The sequence below is a fragment of the Sphaeramia orbicularis genome, chromosome 11 (assembly GCF_902148855.1).
Source record: "Sphaeramia orbicularis chromosome 11, fSphaOr1.1, whole genome shotgun sequence".
Lineage (NCBI taxonomy): Eukaryota > Metazoa > Chordata > Actinopteri > Kurtiformes > Apogonidae > Sphaeramia > Sphaeramia orbicularis.
The window spans coordinates 17807928-17827357 of NC_043967.1; the positions used below are offsets into that span (position 1 = coordinate 17807928).

At 35.9% G+C, this 19430-nt stretch overlaps 1 protein-coding gene across 1 annotated transcript in view; it reads left to right on the forward strand.

Moving 5' to 3' along the window:
• The first annotated feature begins 385 nt into the window (after window positions 1-385).
• The window catches only part of meox2b (mesenchyme homeobox 2b), a 29378-nt gene continuing 10333 nt past the window's right edge, over window positions 386-19430 (forward strand). Inside the window, exons 1-2 of the mRNA XM_030146681.1 lie at window positions 386-1193; window positions 7779-7951. Coding sequence (XP_030002541.1) covers window positions 707-1193; window positions 7779-7951 — 660 coding nt within the window. The 5' untranslated portion in view covers window positions 386-706. The remainder of the gene's footprint in view (window positions 1194-7778; window positions 7952-19430) is intronic.

The following is a 19430-nucleotide window of genomic DNA, read 5'->3' on the forward strand; positions in this document are numbered from 1 at the left end:
ATCAAGTGTTGATATTTGCAACTCATTTCTGAGGTCATTTGTCATTTTCCAGTCATCATCTGAACACACAGTGAACACACAGTCACTATATTCACCAGCTCCACTGCCAGAAGCTAATAGCTGATGCAACACAGTTCTTAATTCTAACTTTCTGCGGGGTCAAATAGCTCAGCTCCAAAATAAATTGCCCACTTTTCCTGGGGCAGCGCTATAGGAGGGGTTCAGATTTATTGTGCTCTGCATTTTGGAGGATGATCACATGCATGTGGTCAGTAGCAGCGAGCCAGTGACCCAGCCTACCTCTCAGGTTACACCCTAAATATAACACCCCCCTCCTCCGTCTCCTCCTCCTGCCTCCCTGTATCCAACACAACTTCCCTGGAAGCTCCCTCTCCTTCCACACTGGTCCTGGCGTTCTCCGCTGTCATCCGAGATCCTCCTCAGGCTCTCACTGTTTACCCACCATCCACCTGGCAACCGTGTGCCTGTTCAGGATTACCAGGGGCCTTTTCCTTCAACGCCACCATCTCTACCTTAAATCAGCTGGCTTTCTTTTGGAACTAAGAGGGTCTGAACTGAGAGGGGCTGCAGAGGAGAGCTGGGAACAGGGCTGCCCACATCCCAGACGCTCCTGTCTTCTTAGTTGCTTTTTGGAGTGTTTTGCTTGAAACTAACTAGGCAGGAGTTAGGTTGTGGAGGACGCACCATGGATCACTCTCTGTTTGGTTGTCTACGCAGCCCTCATGTCCCGGCTCAGGGTCTACACCCCGCTATCACACAGTCACCACTGACCCTGCATGGCCGAAGTGACCACGTCTCCTACCTGGACCTACCCAGCTCCTCGCCTCCGTGCAGCTACCCTGGAGGAGAGGACAATGGGGTGTTTGGTGGTCCAGCCCACCGAGGCCACCTGTCTCAGCAGCAGCACCCCCTCCACCCTCAGCACCCACCTGGCTGGCCCGTCCCCCCGCAGATGCCCTCGCCTAACGCTCGGCACGGCGTCTGCCTGCCACCGCTCGAGGCCACGGCCCCAGGACTCTGCTCAGGGGGCTCAAATTTATGTGGCAATAATCCTGGCTTGGGCAGCGGTGACCCCACCGGGGGGTCATCTGTGTCTGGGGAATATGGCCGACAGAGTCTGTCTTCAGAAGAAGCAGACAGGAGGATGAGTAAAGGAAAGAATGATAGTTCAGGTAAGAGTTCAACATCCATAACATGTGGAAGGATTTTATAAAGAAAAGCAAACCATGTGAAATAAAAGGAATCTTGACTGATTTGGTTAAAAAGGTTTTTCCTGTAGCGCTGTTTGTAATATTTCATTCCTGATTTCACCGCTTTTGTACACAGAACAATTCCACACAAATCTGACATTTTTGTTTTTCTGCTTTTTTTTAATCTGAAAAAACAAAAACAAAAAAAGTCCATTAGTGAAATTAGACATCCTATTTTTCCTAGTCCTGATATTCTTTTTTGAAGGAACAAAAATCTTTAGGACCTGTTACTTTAATATCAGTTTAATATCAGTGACGGAAGCTGATTTTTTTTTTAGATACCTAAAAATACTGGAAACTACAAGATACAGCTAAATTTCTCTGTCTGAATCTCTCTTGGCTGGATTTTTGTTGTTACCAAAATCATAATATAGTTGAACTCACGAACAATTACATTTTCCTTTTGGTGTTAAAGTGTTGAGTGTTAGAACACACTACTGACGCTGACTGTAATTCACTGTAAATGATTTTTCTTCAATGATTCATCTTTTACAAACACAAGCTGCTTTACGTTGAATTGAGTCTTTTTCTTACATGACTCTACAGTTAGTTATTATCGTAACACTGAGGAAATCTGCTATTTTATTATCTGTTATTTTTCACACATTTCTCAGCTTTTTCACAGCAACATGGAATAGCTTCGCATTCTGGACACTAGGCTCATTCTGCTAAATTCTTATTATAAACCAAAGATAATAAGATATTAAAAAGCATATTAGACATTAAAATGTGATCACTGTTTTTTTCAATTGCTGTGATATTTTTACATGTTTGACACAACATAATGATTTACTTTTAAACTCTTTTATCATCATTTTTATTACTATTATTACTATTTTATTATCCATTTACTTCTCTTAAGTATCTCATGGATGTGTTTAAAAATAAATGTTTGTAATAATGTGGTTAAAGGAATATTGTTTACACTTTTAATCTAATATGGTTAAAATAAATGATGAGTTTTAATATATTTGCCCAGAGGACTATTTGCACTTGGACGTAGTTCACACTTAACTTTCTTCTAAACTCTTTGGTTGTTTTTTGAAAAATCACCACACAAAGTACCCGAATTTCATGGGACAGTTGACAAATTCTGTTGAGAAATTGTGAAAATATAGTTATATTTTATGTATTTTTAGAGCAATTTAAAAAAAAACAACAACATACTTATCAGGATTTGCGTTGTTTTGTGGGAGATGTTTTTCTGCGTCAGCCTTCATTTAGCAATGGGTATTGTAGAAAAGGGTTTGTCGCCATCGGAGCAGTCAGAGAGTGGTACTTCAACGTAGAGACTCAAAAGAAATGTCTTAAAATGAACATTTAATATAAATTTAATGCAACACATTAACATTTTAATGTGTGTTCCACGCACTTAAATAATTCAGATGTAATAACCGCACTGCCATCATTCAAATTCTTGTGACATGAGACTGGACATCATTAAAATCATCGAAATCAAATGAAGTTATTTATTACATTTTTGTATATCTGTGCATTGATAAGTACGCCGTGGTTCAACACTTGTAAAATTACTGCTATAAAACAAACAGAAAAGAGATCAGAGTTTCTCTTGGTTTGAGGAGGGCGTAGGTGCCGCTATGGCTATGAAAATAGAATAGAATAGAATAGAATAGAATAGAATAGAATAGAAAAGGCTTTATTGTCATTGTACTCCATGTTACAACGAAACTGGTTCAGGATGCCCTTACCGAAGTGTAACTAATAAATAGCAACAAATATAAATATAAAAACAATAAAAATATAACAGCGCACAATGTAAAAACCATCAAACACAGCATACTGGAAACTATAGACTCTCTCTCAAAATCTATGCAGACATTTACTAATGGTCTAATATTTGGAAAATAGAAATGCAAAGAAGTAACGCACCATCTATTCTATATCACCAGTATGGTATCTTTTCATAGCAGAGTGACAGAGGTATTTCATAAATTTCTTCATCTTAGATGCTGTGCAAAAATACTTGCACAGAATCAACATTACACTCATGGTCATCATAACTAAGACAGAAAAAAAAGACCCAAAGATACCACGTCAGATTAAAATTCCTGGTTTCAGTCCTTGTCCTGGTGTTTTTTTTTCCTCATTTCTCTACTTTTGATGTCCTGAGATAAAGGCATAATTACTTTAAAGAATATATTTACATAATTTCTTGAGGTTTCAAACGATAGACAAGAATCTTCCACAGGAAATAAGATTATCCACAAGTGAAGTCAAAACAATTGTGTCTGTGGATCACAAGCTCCATAAAAGCTACTGGAGTCGGTTTATGAAATTGTCTTTTCTTTAGAGTGACAGTAAAGTCCTCTGAGGCTGCTTTAACTGTGAAACCTCTGAAAAAACACCCACAAAAACACCCCCCCCCCCTACACACACACACACACACACACACACACACACACACACACACAGAGGTCATGACCCCAGTGTCTTCAATGGCAGCTTCACATATTCATCTGCTCTGATGGAGAAAGTCACGAGTAGAATACTGAAGCTGACGGTGAGAGCAGGTCACGTATCCGTCATATAAAACTTAACTTCATGGTATAAATTTTACAGTTCTACTTCTGCACACATATGCTTTTTATGAATGGTAAAAGAACATAAAAAAAAAAATCACGTCATCTCCAGGATATATATCCAAAAGACTTAAAAGCAGGCACCGTATCTGCGGCGTTTAACCCTGTTTGACGAGCGATTTGGAGTCGGTGCCAAGTCGAAAACTTTCCGATTCCTCCTGTGTCGATGTCCCTGGCAGGAAAGTGGGAGCTTTGACTGATAGATTGAACACTTCGAAAGGATATAGTGGAGCTGCCAGAGGCCTAACCTAAATCCAATTTCCTAACTCTAACTTCATTGGCACTTAGAAAAGCCGCAGCACTTTTATTACAGAGTTTGCTCTGGATGTGATGTTCATAAAAAGAATCTAGTGATGATGAAATATACAGTACATAGGCCAGTTTTAGACCTACAGCCCCACAAAGAGCAGCAGTGAATGGGGAAGCTGAGGACAACCATGGCACTATTTTTCTGCTGCACTTTTTTTTTTTTTTTTTTTTTTCATCATCCAAGTGAGTAACAGCACAAATATGTTGGATATTAAAAAATGACATAGCAGAACAAAGTCTTCTTTATTGTGTGCACTGGATGAAACAACCTGACAAGAAGATCGTATGATACAAAACCCTGGGCCGGCGTCTTTGTGCGATGGTGACTTCTTCTAAATGTTGGGTGTTACGGTACAGCATCTTTTTCCTGGCACACTGTGGTTTGTCGGCACATCCCACATTTACACGACTAATGAAATGTCAGCTGGATTTATGCGCTGCAAAATGGAGAACAGTGTAGAAACCATCACTCAATGCTTCACACTATGAAGGATTACTTTTAAAATGCTCCATTAGTTTTCACCATTTAGTGACCACAAATATATGAAAGGGATTCTAGAAATACACTTGTAATGAAAGACAATAATAAGTCGGGAAAATATGATTTCACTGCTAAGGCACGAACAATCTGGGAAAAGTGTTTATATGCAAAAAGTACTGTGGGGTACCATGAAAAAAATGTCTCCTTAACTTTTTATTCAAGTGTATTTCGAGCGGTCCAAATGGGAACATAACAAAGAAAGAGAGGCCGTTTAAGTTTGACACACGAGCTCAATTCAGGCCCTGGGCTTTTCCTGCTGCTACTATTAACCACATCAATGAATTCAACTGCAGCAGGTAACAAATGATGATAATTGGAATGGTTTTATAATAAAAATAATACAGAATCACACAGTCCCTCTCCTTTGATTTTCCTGCTCCACTTACTAGTGATAACATCCTACAGTCAAACTCATTTTATTCAGAAATATAAACTATAGCAGTGTTACAGCTACTATGTGTCACTGTGCATTTTCATATGAAGGTAAAGAAGGTTTCTGACACACAGCGTTTGTGGAAATGTTCTCTGAGCTGCTCAACATCTGACTGCCACTCGGTGTAGATTTAATAATTCATCAAAAACACCAGAAGAGAAATGCAAAAACACACTTCATGTTTGTGAGGCTGAAATGAATGGGTCTACCTGGTGTTGACTGCACGCACAGATAATAAACTGCATAAGTGATCGGCCCCTTCAGGTTATCAACTAAACATTCACAACTTTCAAGTAATTAAATAAGAATGTAGAACAGCAGACTATATCTTATTATTGATGGTAAAAAAATATACCTTAAAAATTGTGTAAAAACTGGATATAGACATTTCTGAACATAAATCACACAATTCACTTGCTGTTCATCCACCAGTAGTTGTGATTACGTAAAATTCCATGCAAGTTGTAAAAAAAAAAAAAAAAAAAAGTGAAAATGCTTTTCAATAAAGTGGTTTGAATCCAATAGACTGGGCAGCTTCATGTGGTTAGAGGGTGGCGCTGTAGGCTCGACTATACATGACTGTTAAACACACAAACAAAACAAACAAAACATGAATATCTGACTTAGATAAACTGACTTGAATTTGGAATATTTATGTTGAAACATCATTGTTTTTAGACTTATTTATTTCCTCATTGAGACTTAATCTTATCAAGATTGTTTGACTTTGTTCCAAGATTTTTTTGCTACCCCCAATTATATATAATTATTATATAATATTACAACTAATTTAAAGCAATATTTATAACAAAACAAGCTCCATTGTTAGGGATGAATATGACCGACACAATGACTGTTTAACCACAAGAAAGTTTTGCTTGTTTTATCCAGTGTTGCCTATATATATATATATATATATATATATATATATATATATATATATATATATATATATAGCGCATAAGAGTTTAATTTCAGAGCTGATATTTAGACATTTTCCATGTTTTCTTGATAATAACCAAAATCACTTCAGTTGTTTCATCAATATCTATGGCATTGTACTGACAAAAACAGTGCTTTTAGGCATTCCATGTTTTCTTGTCTGTCTGTTTTAGTCACATGATACACACAGGAGTTAGTACTGGATTGCATAACCATTGTTTTTGATGACTTTTGATGGTCTAATAATTTTTTCCACGACTGTATATCTATTGAGTCATTACATCTTCATAAGACCGTACATATTCCATAGATTTAAAAAAAAAAATCTTACCGTGAAGACTTGAAAAAAGTATATTCTACTTTAAATAAGAGTACTAGCATTCTATACTCCTCAGATAATATTTTCTTATTTTAAGAAAACTTGATAAGTGCACTTTTCTTACTGCGCTGGCAGATAATTTTTCTTGGAATAAGACATTTTAACCCAAAAAATGAGTTTAATTTTTTTTATTTTTGTACAGGCCTTTATTGCAGTGTAGTAGAAGAGGCAGTGGTTACTGGTGCTGCTTACCTCTCATTTTTCTTTCTTTTTCTTTCTTTTTTCCCAAATAACACAGATGAATAATTACATCTCATCATCAGCCCATGGTGTTTTCATATTCCTTTATGTGCAGTTACACTTGTTCAAACCCCCCCCCCCCCCCCCCCCCCCAAAAAAAAAAAAAAAAAAAAAACAACAGTTAAAAAGTTTTTTGTGAAATCTGGAACCTTTGCTGAATTTTTGACATATCCATGTGCATTTTCTAACTTCAAAACTTCAAAATGCACATTAAACACACGTATGGAAACACATCTTCTGGCCAAACTCCAGAACAAACTGATACAGAAAACTAAGATTGTAAAAAGATCAACGGGTCAAAATAAAGGAAGAAGATTGCACACGACAGAAACAAAAAAAACCACACCATGGCCATGCCATCACAAATACCCCCTGTACAAAAACCTATATAAATACTACCAGTGTTGTGTGGTCATAGTACACATATAGTACGCATACAGCACATTTCTCTCAGTTAAAGTACACAACTGTCCATATTATCTATTAATTGCATTTCAATTACTTGAATTTACATATTTTGTACATTTCTGTCCTTGTCCCTGTGAGCACTGTTTGTGATGATTTATTTCATGTAAGAATTCAAAGCTATTGACATGTTCCATTCGTATCCAACACATTAAATCTAATAGGCATGAAGTTATTTATTAATAACCCTCAAATGAACAGACGGTTTGTTCCCACATGGTTTCAGAATTAAATTGTTAAACAAGAAGCAGTAGAAATGGGAGTTCTAATTCCAAACAGTAGTGTGACAAAATACTTCTAGTTAAGAGGGAAAAGTAATAAAAGAAAAAGTTAAGTGTTCATAAAATGTGTATTCCACTGAGTCGTCTGGAAGTGAACCCCCTACTTGGGCTGAATACCACAGTATTCACCAACAATATCTGTTCAATAAAAGATGATTGGCACTCCTAATTGTCCTGCTTTCATTTTATTTTTGTTTCAGATGGGGCCCTGTCGTTTATCACCCCCCTCTTTTCCCCCTAATTTTTTTTTTGTTCTTCCTCCCCCTCTCTTTTAGAGAATCAGCTGTGGCTGGAAAATGTTCTGTTTTTCATTTCAGAGTCCCAAGACGGGAGCTATAAGTCAGACATGAACAGCAAGCCCAGGAAGGAGCGCACAGCCTTCACCAAGGAACAGATCCGGGAACTGGAGTCCGAGTTTGCACACCACAACTATTTGACCAGACTGAGACGCTACGAAATAGCTGTCAACCTCGACCTCACGGAACGACAAGTACGGTACCTGCTAAATGACCAGCAAACAGTGTGAGGGCAGGGAAACCAAAGCAGTGTGATAAACAGCCAACGGCGTATCATAAAACACAATTAAAAGGAGAAATTAATGAGCCATGAATTTTACTGACCTTTATTGGCAGTCCTCAGGTATTTCAACTAAATTAATGACTCTCACTGACCAACACTTGAGTCATATTTTGATACTTGAGAATATTAAGCTTTTTTAAAAAGCTTCTTTAGGCAGAAACCCAAAAGAAACGTCTGTGAATGTTGTCAGTGACTTGAATTCAAAATACACAGAGTCCCAAAGATAAAATGAATGCTTTACAATATGATGCTGATCAGTGACAGGAAAAGGGGAAAGGTGTTTGTTTTCACAATTCAAGAAGAGCCTCAGTCATAGAAAAACAGAAACTGTAAACTGAAGCCAGTGTAGGTGTGTCAAAAAAACTGCAGTTCCTTGAATGGCCACTTGAGGCCGACTCCATAAGGGAGCGAATCTCCATAGAACAAAGGAAGATAAAGGTTTTTAGCATTACTGCACAATTTTACAACTTTACGGACACAAAATCTATTTTACTATTTAAAAATAATTTCCAATTAAATATTTTATTCAACTTGAGGCTTAAAATATGCAGAAATAAGGGTGCAGCCATGTTGTGTGTCAGGTGAATGCTACCTGTGTCTGCTTTTATTCACAGGCTGCTCAGTCCATATGTCTAAATAAAACTTTTTCCTGTCAGTTGTGGCTTAGAAGTTACACTGATGATCTGTCATGAAGTTATTTACTGACCTGTCAGCATAACACAGCTATATTCACAAATCTCATCATTACCTAATTAGTGCATTCTCTTCCAGTGTATCCCATGAGACCTTATTCTGGAAAAAATATGAAGTGTGGTCAATGGTAAAAAATACAAACAATGTTTTCATCTCATTTAAATTGTACTTTTAGCTACATAAAATGTAATTTTACATGAGAAAGTCTCAGTTGTTACTAACCCATAAAGACCTAAACATCCATCACCGACCAAAACCATCTACTGATCTAAACTGTTTAATACCTGTTGATCCATTAATCCTATCAATACATGTAAATAATTAGTGTAAAATACAGTTTGTCATCTTTTCATGGTCATCAGATATGACCCATTTGGACGTTCAGAGGCTCCATAGTGAATGTGGAAACACTGTCATCTTCTACAACATTGATTCACCAGTAAAACCCATGGGGTTGGATCAATGACAGTGGATGGACACACTTGTTTTATGATCACTTATTAATATCTTTGTTGAAAAAAGTCACTTTTTCTTCAGTTTCATCTGTAATGTAACTAATATAACTTTCTCTGTATAATAACTTTCAACTTTAATCTGAGTATTTATGAACATCTACATGATCAGTGACTTAAATATAGGAAAATACATGATTTTCACTGAAAAAATGCAAAACACAGAGGATTATATTAAAATAAATGGTGATAAATCATTTAAGAAAGGTTAATTAGAGAGAAAAAAAATCATATGCATGTCTAGCTGCGTATCCGCTTGAGACCCAGTGATACAGTTTTGTCCTCTGTAGGGAATAAGAGTTTCACAGCTTCACTCAAAAAAAAAAAAAAAAGAAAAAAAAAAAAAGAAAAAACAAAATGCTGTCCACTGCAAAGGACATTCCACAAAGAATGTATCTTAAAAACTGTTACATCATGCTGTTTCCAATTAATACAATTATTTAATGTAAAAGAGCCACAACTTTTGGGTGGCTTGACTTTAGAGGATATGATAGATGTGAACAACACCATAACGGTTGTTGCATGAAAAAGTTTTAAAAGGGATGAAAAGCAGGTCTGGTTTAGTTGAAGCTGCATAGATCATGGACAGAGACAGATAGACGTCACCTCTGTGGGTTTCAGGAGTGTAGTCTTTCCATTTATGTATTTTCACAGTCTTTTTGTAAATTGACAAACATGTACAAATGATGGCTTAATTCAGAGTGTTACCCTCTCTACTCTGGGGTGTGTAGTCTTTAAATCTACAATATATTTAATGCTTCAGCAGTTTTACAATAAACTGTGACTTTCATAACTTGTATCTTGTATGATGACAAACATCATATATGTAAATGTTGGCTTTCAGACAGTTGTCTTACCATTGACTGTAATATGTCTGTGTATGTCTGTGTTAGCTCTCCATTGACTGTATTTCAGTCAGTGTATTACATTGACTATAATACGTTTTCCCCAAAATAAGGTCTAGTGAAGCACAACTGAAAGAGGTGGAACTTTCTATGTACTTTCTATGTTCTATCATCAGCTTGATAATGAGGATAATTAGGCCAGTGTGTTTGTACATCACTTAAAATTGACATTGTATTTATCAGTTCATCAGCTAGCTGAATTCCTTAGGTAGAATTTGCCATGACACTGTGTAAAATGGTGTTAAATCAGTTAGTTAGGGAAATTACCTTAAGCTTAACTAGTTTTACTCAGTTTTCCTCTTATCCACTTCTCTTTCTAAACAAGAAGATGAGGCCAAAATGTCAAACTTGAGGCTGTGAATAAACCAGCAGAATCACTGTCCACTGTATAGACCAGTGATTCCCAACCTTTTTTGGCTCGTGACCCCATTTCAACATCACACATTTCTGGCGACCCTAGACATTCAAAACGGAGACTTTTTTTTTTTGCTAAAATTAATTTGTTTTTGATCATGTAATAGTTTGCCATACTATGTTGCAAATAAACATAAATTTTAGACGACATTTAGTCTATATAATGTATATTATTATGGACGGAGGCAGAAAAGCCAGGTGTAGATTACTGCACAAAGTGAGAATTTTGTTTTCCTTGGTCAGGATATGTACAGTCAGTCCAACTTGGATTTACAAGGCTGACAATTAATACTGAACAAACAAGAACTCAAACTATGAATTATGAAAGAGCTGCAGCATCTGAAACTGACCACAATGAACATTTGAAAGATAAACAGAACCACAGTGCTTCAGTTTCAGCTTCACAGTTTGTCATGTCTGTTATGTATTGGGATTGTCTCTGTCAACTCACCATATATTTTTTATTAGTAAGCTTTTTTTTTTTTTTGTTTAATCAATTACTAGAAATTTCCCCATTTGAATTCCAGGTGACCCCACGTAGGGTTCCAACCCCAAGGTTAGAAAACACTGGTATAGACAGTTTATGATTATATAAACCTGAACTGAAATAATAAAATTAAAAATTAACTAAAATTATTATCCATTTATTTATTTTAACATTTTGGATCATTACTATCTTACCTGAGGGTAAATATTTAATATGAGTTTCTTCTGTGTGTCCAATACAAACATGATCTGGTTTGCTTTTAGCTGAGCACATAGACAGATGGAAACTAGTAGTATAACTCCAAAAGCTAAAAACAAAGCACCCTAATTAACCCTGGAAAGTTGCTGGTCTCTGTTTTATATATTTTATGGAGAAAAATGAATGTAGTAGACACATGTTTGTTCTCAGATGACGCTGAGTAAGACAGCTGACAAGAGGATTTCCCAGAGGGATACATTTACATGTCACAGTTTAAATGGAAGCTGGATGCTTGTGTTATATTAATATTTGGTGATCTGGGTGATATTTATTGGTCTGCTATTTGTTCAGTTAAAGTATAAATGTATAACAACATGTTTGATATACTTTTCAGCTGAGGACAGGGTAATAATGAGTGCATTTATCATTCACTTTAAAGTGTGAATAGAACGTCTTCAGCTCCATGTGAGGATCAATCAATCAATCAATCAATCAATCAATCAATCAATCCCCGTTATTTGGGGCAATTGTTGTGCAACAGTGTGAGCAACACACACGTACACAGCAATTGCTCAAATAACTTAAATACATAATAAAATAAATATACTCAATCAGAAAGGGCAAAAATATAGATAAGATGTATAAATATAAAGTCACAGGATATCAAACCAATAAAAACCCCAAAGAGGGTTAAAAACAACACTACAGGAAAACTATCTTTTTCTCCTGGAGTTTATCAGGGCAATACTTGAAGGTACAAAGGAATGTTTGTATCTGTTAGTTTTAACAAGTGGAAGTCTGAGAAGTGAACCAGATGAAAGAAACTGAAAGTGTTGATGGAGAGGATGAGAGCAATTTAACAGGATGGCTTCTGCTTTCTTATTTATTTATTTATTTATTTATTTATTTGGATCCCTGTTAGCTTTTTTCTTATACTACTGTTTGTTGTAAAGGTCCTGTAAAGTTTTCTGAGCAGTGCCAGTTATTTTAGTGCAGACATTAACCACCTTATTGAGTAGGTTTTTCTGCTTTGACCTTCAGTGATAGGAACCAACAAATAAAGGAAAAGGTCATCACAGACTCCCTAAAAGAACACAAAAACATGGTCATCAGGGTTGAGTCAACCTGGAATTTGAAGAGTTTCCAAAGACAAAAGAGACATTGCTGGCTTTTCTTGTAGATCATGTCAGTATTTCTCTCAAATGTCAGCTTATTGTTCAGTATAGTTCCTAAATACTCGTAGGACTGTACGATCTCTGTGTGATATCACATATTTTACAAGGTGTTCATTGTTTCTTCTTTACAGAAAGGAGCCTTTTGTCAGCAAACTTGAATTTAATGTGGGAAACATTCTGAAACTATGCAGAAACAAAACCCAAACCTGTCCTCATGCACTGTATTTGGGAACTTGCACCACAGTTGAAGACACTGCACAGATCTGGAAACGAACACTATTTTTCATCCCCGAAAATTTCATTTTGGCAGAGAACGCGTACAGGTTTATATACATCAATCATATTGACATCTTGGAAAAGCAGAGAGGAAATACATTTCTCCAAGTGAACTATTTTTTCAAAACCATGACATTTTTATCAATAAGTATTCAGGTCATTGCTGATGACTACTAACAGTGTAGAAATAGTTCTGTCAGATCAGACTTATTCAGACGTCTTGCTTGATGGCTGTGGGAGTCTAAAGTGTTGGACTGTCTTTGTAGGCGTGACTATTTCTGGGGTTAAAATCACTCTTTTTGAAGTAACTGCATGTATTCTTAGAGAAAGACATCAAACACATCCATCACAGTGTGGAAGATGGCAGTCTATATATGGCTTCCATTGACTTACTGCACAAATGGTCCCAGGATAGAAACCCTCAGTGGTCTGGTATTAGCAAACGTTTGGACATGTCATACTAATGCGCCAAGGCTAATCGATTCCAAACCACCACGAGTCTTTGAAATGTCAGTGTGCTGCTCTCAGTGTCTGTGAAGTGACTTTCTGATGGTGTATATCAGAGTCCAGATGGTTTTCTAAATGCTCACAAAGAAACATTTGTATGAAGTTAATTGCGCTGTGGATGTGAACAGCACAGCCGGCTGCTGTTCACTGTGAAGGTTACAAATGTTTGGAAACAGCTGTATGTTGAAAGAGTCAAATGACTGTGGGATGTCTCTGGAGAGAGGAAGACATAGTTTATTAACTGCATGTCATTTCAGCTTGTATAATGGGATAATATCACATACAGTAGGGGATAATTGTACTCAGCATTAGGGCTGTGTATTGGCAAGAATCTGGCGATACGATACAAATCACAATACTAGGATCACGATGCGATATATCACGATATATCCTGATACTGTTAAAAAGGCAATTTGTTTGTTTGTTTCTTTTTTTTTTTAAATTATTATTTCCTGGAAGGATTGAATTACACCAGAAATATGTACAAGTACTAAACACATTTTTATTTCAGAACTATAGCTATATCACAACATTTTTTCTAATTCTCCTGGTTTCCAAAGAAACTATCATCTGCCTCTCAGACAGTAAAAAAGTGCTTTTAGAATGTGTAAAATGACCTTTATTTAATAAAAGAGTGTTAAATAATAATAATAATAAGATATAAACAATAAAGAAAACCAAAAAACAAAACTGAACCTCCGCTATATCTGCATTTGAATAAATACTTTAAAATATCGATACAGTGCTTTTTAATATCGATACACTATTGCGAAATGAAATATTGCGATATATTGCAGAACCGATATTTTCTAACACCCCTACTCAGCATGCAGGGAAATAATGGTAAACCTGTGTGCTGTAGTCATGTTGTTCCACCCTTTGACACTTTCAACCTGTACTCTGGTTTCTAACACTGTTTTTGCATATTTTAGTAAAGTGGACAGATCGTACTATTATTATGTCACTTAGAGAAGTCGCATTGCTATGTGTGAATCAACCATTCCAGGGTTTCTGCAGGCCATTAAAATGCATTAAAAGTCATTAAATAAATTTTGTGAAAATTAAGGCCTTAAATGGCATTAAAACATATTAAATTCAATGTCCAGAGGCATTAAAAAATTAAATACACTTGATGGAAAAAAAAAAGTATTGTTCATCATGATTTATTTTGAAGGTATAAACATTTAATAATTTTCATTGACCCTTGCCCTTTTATCAGACTTTTTGGCATACCGTTAGAACATCTCCCTTTACAAAGGCCACAATTAAATAGTATTACCTACTCCTCCCTTTTAGCACGGCAACTCATTCTTTTAAATTGGAAGAATGACAAACCCCCCTCCTTTGGCAGATGAATATGTGACGTCATGTTTTTCCGTAAAATTGAAAAGATTGGATACACATTGAATGGATTAATGGGGAAGTTTAATGTGGTATGGCATCCTTTTATTTCTTATGTAGAACAGTTGACAATGCACCTTGACTCTGGATAATGTGTGCTGTGTACAAAGTGACTGGGTAATTACATAGTGGAAACCTTCAATTGTAATTTTCTAAATTTTTATTTATTTACTCATTTATTTTTGTGGCGTCTTATACCTCTGCTATATGTCTCAGTGTTTGTCTTGACTTTAAGTATGTTTGAAAGACTTCATAAAAATACATTGATAAAAAAAACAACAACATTTAATAGTTTTAATTGGAAGTATAGTGTGATGATTGACAGGCAGAAGCCTTTAATTTGCTATTGTTTATGACTAATACATGAAGTCAAAACACTTGATGCTTGGAATGCAACGTGCTGTGAGCGTGCTCATGCCGTGGCGAAAGAGCGGAGGGAATATTAGCAAATGTCAGAAAAACGGGAAAATGCAAGTTTCAGCAGAAGTGACAGGGGGAGGAACTATTCAGAACCTGATTAAAGCATGTGAAAGGTAAACCATCATAAAACTGTATCTGCAGTTGGACATGGGCGTTAAAATTGTTTAAAGTGGCATTAAAAAGGGCATTAAAAAGCATTAAATTAGATTTGCTGATACCTGCGGAAACTCTGTATTAATCAACTATACTGTCAAATCCCATCCTTTAACTCTCAGAGATCTAAGGATATTTTCTCGATTTGTACAAACTTTGTTAAATTCACCTTTTTCAGGTATCTGCAAATATCACAATACTAAGTGTTTTATGCCAAAATGTTCAGTATAATAGCAGCTTTATGTAACTGAAGTGTACTTTTGTCCTACACCACTGTAGATCTAGATAATTCTGCCCAAATGCTGAAAGTTTGAAGTCAGATGTGTGAAAATGTCCAAATCTCTTGTGAAAACACACCTTCACTCACATGGGTGGAGTGTTTTGGTGTTTGAAATGGGTTTACCAAAGTCTTAGCTTCACATCAGTCGTGGAATATATGAATAAAATCATAGGTAAATGTAAAATTATTAGAGTGTAGTTCATTGTTTTTATGAATCTATGTGCAGCACTTTGGAAACATTCTTGTTTAAATGTGCTACATAAATAAAGTGGATTGGATTGGATTGAATTAAAAAAACGTGTCTAAAAGGACATTTTGTAACAGTTTTCTGAGCATAAATGTTGCCTGTCATTCAATTTTCCACCAAATGTGCATATTACATATCGAGCTTCATTAGATATGTGCAAATGAGACAAGAAATTTGAAAATGTCATGTGATCTGATCATGTTGTTGTAATCACACACTGTTAAAGGTTAAGCCTGTCTGTCCCAAACTTATACCCAAAATATGTCCCACAGTTGTTTTTACTGGGTTGCCAATTAGCAGAGGAAAATAAACTGCAATAATTTGATATGTGAATTCATTCTCCAAATGGTTCTATTTGAGTTTATTATTGACCTCACAGTGGTGGCGTTGCGGTGTAGTGGTTGCATGTCCAGTTTACAGAAGGTTCCAGATTCGATCCCCCTCAGATAAGGACTTTATTTATTCAGTTTGCCTGTTCTCTTGGTGTGGCTTGGGTTTCCTCTTATTTCTCTGGTTTGTCCCATAAAGACCCCAACATCCACTGACAACCAAAATCATCAACTGATCTAAAATGTTTAATAACTAAATAAATAACAAAATAAAAATATTTAAATACAATGTTAAATACCTGTTGATCCACTAATCCTATCAATACATGTAAATAACTGTTTAAAATACAGTTTATCATCTTTTCATGGTCATCAGATATGACTCATTTGGATGTTCAGAGGCTCCGTAGTGAACGTGGAAACATTATCATCTTCTCCAACACTGATTCACCAGTAAAACCCATAAAGTTGGATCAATGACAGTGGATGGACACACTCGTATTTCCATTCAGTTATTGATATTTTTGCTGAAAAAGCCACTTTTTCATCAGTCTTCTGTGTTTTTTATATAATAAACCTCAACTTCAAACTGAGCTTTTTATGAACATCTACATGATCAGTAAATTAAATATAGGAAAATACATAATTTTCACGGAAAAACAAACACAAAAGACAGAGGATAATAGTATAATGAATGGTGATAAATCACATAAGAAAGGTTATATATGAGAAAAAATTTATTTGGGAAGTGTCTCAAAAGTAGCACTGGGTCTTCATGGTTTAAAATAGTCATCTAGAAGAAATGCCTCAAATACAGTGGATGAAAAAAGTTTTTGTTCACCCCATGGATTTGTGATATATTACATTAAGAATCACTCTTAAGTCACTGAACTTTGCAAAGTATTATACCGTCCACAAGCTGCCTCTGCATGTGCTCTGTTCCAATGTGATCAAAACTGGACGTTTCAGCAGATAATGAAACACATCCAGGATATGACATGTTGAAACTGCCAAGAATGTAGTTTGGTTATTTTTTCTTGGCAATTAACAAAAAAACTAGAAAAGCACTCAAAAAGTGCAGACCTCTGCCAAGGCAGATCAGTGCCCCCCCCGTTTTTGTTTGCTTGTCTGTCTGTCTGTGTGCAAGATAACTCAGAAAGTTATGGATGAATTTGGATGAAAATTTCAGTAAATGTTGATACTGGTACAAGGAACAAATGATTAAATTTTGGTGGTGATCGGGGGTGGGGGGGCCATGGGGGCCCACTGATCTGCCTTGACGGAGGTTTGCGCTCTCTTTTCTAGAAAAGCACTCACAGTATCAACATTTCCTGAAATTTTCATCCAAATCTGTCTATAACTTTTTGAGTTATCCTGCACACGGACAGACAGACAGACAAACAAACAAACAGACAAACCAATACGGGCAAAAACATAACCTCCTTGGCGGAGGTAAAAATGGCATTTATTTGTGTCTGTCGGATGTAGCCACACCTTTTAAAAACAAAAAAGATTTTTTTGCTAGTATTTCATGATAATATTGTGTATTGGGGTCTGTAGCTGTGCCAAAAGTAACTGATAAAAGCTAGAAATGGTTAAAACCATGGGTTGTTTAAAGAGTAAGCTAAAGTAAATAAAACTGATCTAAATGTCATGTATAAGTGTTTCATATACTCATATATAAATAGGTTAAACTAATGCATAATAGCTAGTTAATTAAATAGAGTATAAAACATGAATAAACAACTCAACTTTAGACTAATGACAAGCGTTTGCAGGAAAAACACTAACAGTGGCAGGTGCTAGGTACTGTGGGCGTATTAGGATGGTTAAAAGGCAGACAATGACCTACAGGGAAAATAAAGTGAGATGACCTGTTAATAGATGACTCTAGATATTTATTAGTGTTAAAAACACTTCATTTAAAACCTATATCACCTTTTTTAGCCCATAAAGACCCAAACATCCATCACCAACCAAAAGCATCTACTGATCTAAACTGTTTAATACCTATTGATCCACTAATCCTATCAACACATGTAGATAATTGGTGTAAAATACAGTTTGTCATCTTTTCATGGTCATCAGATATGACCCATTTGGACGTTCAGAGGCTCCATAGTGAACATGGAAACACCGTCATCTTCTACAACATTGATTCACCAGTAACGCTCATGGAGTTGGATCAGTGACAGTGGATGGACACACTGGGTTTATGTTCAGTTAATGATAGATTTTACTGAAAAAGTCACTTTTTCTTGAGTTTTCTCTGCTTTTAATATAATAATCATCAACTTTAATCTGAGGTTTTATGAACGTTCATGATCAAAGAATTAAATACAGGAAAATACCTGATTTACACTGAAAAACTACAAAATGCAGAGAATATTATTGATTGATTGATTGATTGATATCTTTATTTCAATCATGTAAATGACAATTAAAAAACAAAAATGCAAATAAATGATAATCAGGAGAATGAGAACAAAACAAAACGGTAACTTAAAACTGCAACGTCTTAAGCCTCCAAATTTATATGAGCAAAAAGGAGTAGGAAGAAGTATTCTAATCCTACCCCTTCAGACCTTTCCATGCTTACTGAAAACAACACTGTCCCAAATTTATCAGCAATTTTAAAACATGTATATTTAATCACTCATCCATATTACAACACATTCACCAACACATTGCAAAAATTCATATCCAGATAACAAACAAGTACCTTATGGCATTTATTTATTAATGTACCTCTGGAAAATAATTTCTTTGTCTCTTTTTAAACACAGTCATTCTGGCAATTTATTTTAGTTCTGCACTCAATCTGTTCCACAGTTTAACTCCCCTAACTGTGACACAGAAGCTTTTATTATACACAAATGCTGATAAATCACTTAAGAAAGGTTAGATTTAGAGAAAAAAATCATTTGGGGGCTGTCATAAAATTAGCGCTGGGTCTTTATGGGTTAAAGAACATCAGCAGTGACCGTCTGTATTTTGTGTCAACACATCCTTTGGAAAGACAACATTATAGAACTGTAGATAAGTACGACGTTCTTCGCTAAAGCGTTGAAAAATCCTTCTGAATCTTGTGCATCTTCTGCATTTGTGTGATTGTGATAAATAACAGGAGGCTCCTTGTTCTCGTTTTAACCTCACATTTTCTTCCTAACCTTTGCTGGATTTGTGCACATTCATTAATCTTTCTTTAACTTCAGATTAGTCACTTCTCGTTTGGCTTCGCAGTCAGTGATTTAAACAGATGGAACGGCCGTTGCCTCATGTATATATCTACAGTCTCGCATTTTGTTGTCCTGTCTGTGTACGTGGTGGAGTTGAAGGTCAACCTCTGCACTTGGGTCCAACAACAACGCTGCAATCTTCTCACTCCCACTA